We start from the raw sequence: 6,000 nt of genomic DNA on the forward strand, positions 1-6,000 counted from the left end.
CTTCTGTAATGAGTTTTCATTTGAGAAACTTTTACTGTCAGAACAGGGAGAATGAGTGATATCCAGAAACAAACAGTGAAATATCCTATAGCAAAAGGGTGAGCATTATGGGTGGTTCTCATTTGCATTCAGCCTTAAGCTCAGTAAAACTGCAGAACCAGCACACACAGATGTACACACAATCACTGCCATCAAATCTGTGGTTCTCTTTAACTCTGTCAAAATAACATCCAGTTGTCTTTGAAGAAAAAGGATTTAGTTTTTATTTTTGTGGTGGTGTTAAATAAACTGTCCCATCACACGTCCTGGAAAACTTGTTGTGCTACAGGGTTGTCGTACTCAAGAAGGGACAACAAAAATAGAAAAATTCATGTTTTTATTTACAAGTATTTCTATGTTTGTACTTACGTTTCCCTCAGCTTTGAAGATGGAACTGGTATGTTCTGGCCTCTAATTAACATCTTGGGCACTGCACATGTTTTCATAGTGTTTCCAAACTAAATATTGTTTTAAACTGACTTTTGAGGTCACCAAGATTTACCACCAGTAACTTGACAATATACTTGTGAGTCTGGAAAAAAATTATTTTGGAATTTAACAGTTACAGATATTCTAGTAAATACAACAAGAACTTCAGTGTATTTATAGTGTTTTAGATGCAGGATATTGTGGAAGTGTAGCTTAACTTCATTACAGTGTTAGTTTGACTTGTACCTGTAAAGTTCTTTAGGTACAATACTGAAGAAATTCTTTAAACGTGTTTAAAGATTGAGTTCAGCTTCTCCTCAGAATTAAACATTCCTTGCCAATTATTTATTTTTGCTGAACTTCAGCCTCTCACTTTCTGGGGCTGCAGTAAACTATGCAGGGATGAAGAAAAGTAAAAAGAGTTAGTTTTGCTAGAACTGTTATAGATATAACTTATTAGTCTGAGGTAGAGATGTGCAGAAGGCTCTGGAAGCACTGGTGCAAACTTCAGGAGATTCTACAGTCATTGAAGTGCCAAATATTTGTCCAAGTGCAGCCTTCATAAGCTTTGCAATTGGAATATTTCAACATCAGAGGTCAGAGTGGAGAGCTGAAGTGGAATTCTGGCTTCCCCAGTTCTAGCTGGGGGAGCAGGAGTTTTCATTATTTTTCAGTTTTCAAACAGCAGTAGAGGACTGCAGTTCCAGTTCTTCCAGTTCTCCTTGGGTGCCCTGCAGTTAAAAAGGCAGCTCCAGTGGATGATTTGGGGCTGAGTTGGTCCTGAGGGTTTCTTTTTTGGCTTCAGCTGGTGGTGATAACACTGAAATGAGTGCAGAGTTGCTGTGAGTGTTTGAGATCAGCAGATGCATCCTGAATTACTCCAGCTAATGGCACAGGGTGCTGGGAGCATTTTGTAGAGCTTCACAAGGGTTTAGTGGGAGCAGCCCTGATTTCAGCAGGAGGTGTATGGATATGGTGCCAGTGGGATGCTAAGGACAGAGAAATCAACCATGTGGAGATGCCATGCATGGAGGCTCTTAAACCACTGTGAAGCTGTTAAGAAACTATTTTGCAAGCTGAAAAGTACTTCTAGACCATGCACTGTGGTCATGCTGCCACTACTTTTCTATTCCCATCTATTTCCATTTCTGTGCAGCTGCTTAATCTAATGAATACTCTGAGTTCCTTTTCAGAACTAATTTTAAAATAAACACTCCTTTTTTTTTGTTCTTGTATCAGTCCTCTACGTGCTGGTTTAATGTTTTTCTGTGACAGCTGTGTAATCTTTGACATTTCTTCATGAGGCATTGTCTTGGCAAGATCTGTTGTACTTCCTTTTGTCACTGAGAGCTGCCCTTTCCTCCCTGGCCCTGGGGGTGACCTTCCCTTTGGAGCCTTGCACCACTCAGGGTGGCCTCTGTTCTCTGACCTCACTGCTTTCCACCTCATCCAAAAATACACTGTGGTCTCCTTTGGTTTTGCCTTGTGCCTGACTTATTACTCCTTCCTAGAATGGTCCACTGCCCTCCTGCCTTCTGCCTCATCACTTTAAATTTGTACCAACTTTTTACGATGCTCATTGTTTCCTGTTCATCTCCTTTTCCACTGTTGTCTCAAGGAGTCATTATGTAACCAGGGTTTCTTTAGTATTTCTGAATTGCTTGAAGGCCTCATGGATTTTTTGAACTCTGATAATCTAAGCTATGTTTAAAACTGGCTGTGTTTTGCTATGTCATTAATAGATCTTTTTAAAATTATTTTAAAAAAAGACTTAGAAGTTAAAGCAGTTGTTTTAAGTAGTCTGATTTTTGTTTGTTTGTTTCTCTAGATTTAGCTGGGACAATGAAAGGTGAATTTAGTAATAATATTCAGAATTCTGTTAATAATCCAGCAGATGCTGACTGAAGCACTTGCTTTGAGGAGGAGCAAGGGACTAATGTCTGCCTGGGGAGGAAAACTTGGTCTTATGCAGAACTGGAGGCACCCGGAGTGAGGGGGATTTCTTGGAAAGTCAGTCTTTGTCTATTGCAGAAACTTCCTTAAAAAAAACTGTTTCCCAGCTGTGTAACGTGGGCAAGGTGAAAGCTGTGCCCAAATAACCATTATTTTTTGAGGGAGCTGGATCTTTAACATGCCTTAAGATGCAGAGTGTAGTGGCACAAAGCTGTTTGCAGAACCCTAGTGCTTAATGACTGCTGTCTGTTGCAGGTGACACTCGAGGAAGGCCAGCAGCTGGCACGGCAACTTAAAGTAATGTACATGGAAGCCTCAGCAAAAATCAGATTGAATGTAGACCAAGCTTTTCATGAACTTGTCAGAGTTATAAGGTATGGTAATTGAGACCTGATAATTCATGTCCATGTATTAATGGATAGCTGCAGCAAAGGTGTTGAAATGCAGTGGGAAATTGCTGGGAGGATTCTGCCTGCTGTTACCTTTAAGCTTTAGCCAATAATCTCCATTATAAAACACTCAGGTGCATTAGGAAAAATGCTTACATTAATTTAATATATATTTGAATGATAATTTTGTTGTTTTAATATTTGGATTTTATTGGTCACTCAGTCAGTAAATATGATAAACTGCATCTGAGACTGGCCTTCTGTAAAAAATTTAGTTTCTTAAAAAAACAACCCCAGAATGTGAACTCAAAAACTATTACTTACTTTATCAGTAATTTGAATATAAAAAGGAAGTGCATTCCCTATGAAAGTGTAAAAAGAAAGTGTGGAATACAGTAGTTGTGTTTATTTACCCAAAAATCATTCTATGAATTTAATTTGAAATACCTGTTTCCAGGAAATTTCAGGAACAAGAGTGCCCTCCTTCACCAGAGCCAACACGGAAAGAAAAAGACAAGAAAGGCTGCCATTGTGTTATTTTCTGAGAATCCCAAGAACCAAGCTATCAACTGCCAGATCATATTTTTTCTTTCCATCATTTTACATCACTTCTGGTATTGGTCTAGCCTTATATGTGCATGTCCTAAAAGTGGTCACCAGAATAGCCTTAGTCCAAGAAGCTGGCAGAATAGTTCTTGAAGAAGACTCGGTCATCCTGGGGCAGACTTCAAACCAAAACACTAAGGCTGCTTCTCTAATACCACAGTTCCTTCCTTCTGTCCCTTCAGAGCTTGCACCTTGTGGAGTTTTATTCGCAAAGGAGATGAAACAAAACCGTGTAGGACGAGGTGTTGAAGTCATGCATAAGTTGTCTCTTGTGAATTAATTTATTTTTACTTCTGACATTTCATTAGCTATTACAGAGACCTATATTGGGGTATAGAGAATACTTTTTAAAAAAGGGGTGGATTGGCTTTTTTTTGTTTGTTTGTTTCTGCCCTCAGTTAAATTAGACTTGAGTATTCAGCTAGCCTTAAGAAACCTACACTGAATTTCATTGTCAGCAAAAATTTTCATCTCTCATTTATGCTGCAGTTTTATTTCGGTGGCCAAAACATTCTACTGTATTTATTTTTTTGAATCCAGAACAGCTACAGGATGATTACTACTACTATTAGGATATGGCCAAATACCTGAGCTCATTCTGGATTGAGGCATTTCAGCTTATTAAGAAATTTCACATTATGTTTGAAAACAAATTGTGTCTTCCTTTGTATTTCTGGGTAAGGGATTAAGGAAAACTAAAATTGTAGCTGTTTTTGTTTCATGTGATATAAAAATGAATTTGATCTTTCCATTGTCAGAGATGATTAAATGTTTTTGCTATATACTTTTATACATTATTTTCTTATCAAACTAGTTAACAAGTATTTTTATATGTTTGTAAGCAAATATGCTTTCACAGCATAACTTGTGTATATGTAAAGATGAGTATTTAATTCTCACAGTTCACTTTTAACTGACAAAATGTGGGATTTGCCAAACTGTGGTGAATTTCTCCTTACTCTCCCGGTTATACCCAAGAATGGCCAATTATGTGCCTGCCCAGCACACCTATAGAGTAAAATCTAGTGTTGTGTTTTAATGAATTTCAGTATCCCTTACTAAAGACTGACCATTATGTGAATTATTAAACTGTAAGACTTTTAACTGATTGTTTAGTTAAACTGTGGATGGTTGTTTAATTTTGAGTTCTGTGGATTGTGTTTAAACAATTCAAGAGTATGGTCCCTGATATTGAAATCCTGAGTGGTATTGCACAGTTGTCACCTTAACTGAATGTGTCCAACAGTTCTTTGAAACTTGATTAAGCAAACCCTTGTATAACTTCAGGTGCTAGAATTAAAGATGATCTAACCATTTTCGGGGGGTAAACACACTGCCTCTTTCTGAATCTCTTCCAAAAGCTGCATTTTTGGGGGGATAGGGGGGAAAAGGGAGTCATGGAACCTGGCTGGGGAAGAGCAATACATACCTGCAACAGCATTTGCCTCAAGCTTGGAAGGAAAGAAACTTTACTTTCAAGAAACATTTCAGCTTAAACCATGATAGATGACAAAAGCTGATGTTTGCTTTGGCTTGAAATGTGTAGTCAGTGGTCCAGTAAACAATCCTTGTGTTTTCAGGCTGTGCTCACTGTCAGGTGCTCTGCCATAAATCTGGAAGTGTCTCCTGAGAAAACAGGGCTGAAACAAGTTCCAGGTACCTTTACAGCAGCAAGGCATTAAACCTTGGATTCAAACTCCTGCCAGGCATTGCAGAGGAATTTAAGTTTTTTTTAAAATGTAATTTAGATTAGCTTGTGTAATGCAGTTTTGAGAGAGTGGGGAGCTTCCCCTCCCTGCTGGATTTATTGGTTGATGAAAGGCTACTTAGGAGGAGTGTGTGGAAGATTCAAACAAGGAGTTACAGTGGAAACACATTTGGGAGATGCATTGCATTTTTCAAGTCAAATGTAAGAAATTACAGCCTGTGCAAACACCACGTGTTTTCTTAACTATGTAAAGCTCTCTGGAGGTAAATCACTGAATATGTGGCTTTAGAATGAGTTAAGACAACAGATTACAGCATGTGTGCTGAGACTGAACTTGTTCAGTGAGCATATCTTTAGATTTTATAACTTTTTTTCTTTATTTTTAAACCTTTCACTCATGGTAAAATGGCTTTAAAAAGTGGAGTTAGAAAAAGAAGTTTTTTTAACATGCAGCTCCTCATAGCTGATAGAGAAGGTGGTAGAGCTCCACCTGGAGAGATGGAGAACTTTGAGGAGGTTGATGCTAAAGAACCGACACCTGCTAAGCCACGCTGTAAACATGGTGAACCTTACAAACAAAATAAACAACCCTGGCACCACCAGCAGCTGTTGTGCAAAGTTTATTAACTAAGACATGTGCATGTGCTTTTTAAGGCTTCTGTTGGAGAGCATGTGCAGAGAAATCTATGTGGTGTTATCATCTCTTTTCTGGACTGTGGCACTTTAAGGAGAGGAGGCATTTGGATCCTACTCTTCAGACATGAAGTAAATCTTTAGAAAGGCAGTAGGGACTTTTGGTCTGTAATGGTGATCTAGGTGGTTGTGAGTTCAAAACAGCCAAAGGTATTTCAGTGATTTGCTTTTCTAATTGTTGTA

The 6,000-nt window shown here is 38.4% G+C and overlaps 1 protein-coding gene across 1 annotated transcript in view; it reads left to right on the forward strand.

Moving 5' to 3' along the window:
- Positions 1-5,729, forward strand: part of RRAS2 (RAS related 2) — a 42,794-nt gene extending 37,065 nt beyond the window's left edge. Inside the window, exons 5-6 of the mRNA XM_058025964.1 lie at positions 2,677-2,795; positions 3,268-5,729. Of these exons, the coding sequence (XP_057881947.1) occupies positions 2,677-2,795; positions 3,268-3,355 (207 nt within the window). The 3' untranslated portion in view covers positions 3,356-5,729. The remainder of the gene's footprint in view (positions 1-2,676; positions 2,796-3,267) is intronic.
- The last annotated feature ends 271 nt before the right edge of the window (positions 5,730-6,000 follow it).

The sequence above is a fragment of the Melospiza georgiana genome, chromosome 6 (genome assembly GCF_028018845.1).
Source record: "Melospiza georgiana isolate bMelGeo1 chromosome 6, bMelGeo1.pri, whole genome shotgun sequence".
Classification (NCBI taxonomy): Eukaryota; Metazoa; Chordata; class Aves; order Passeriformes; family Passerellidae; genus Melospiza; species Melospiza georgiana.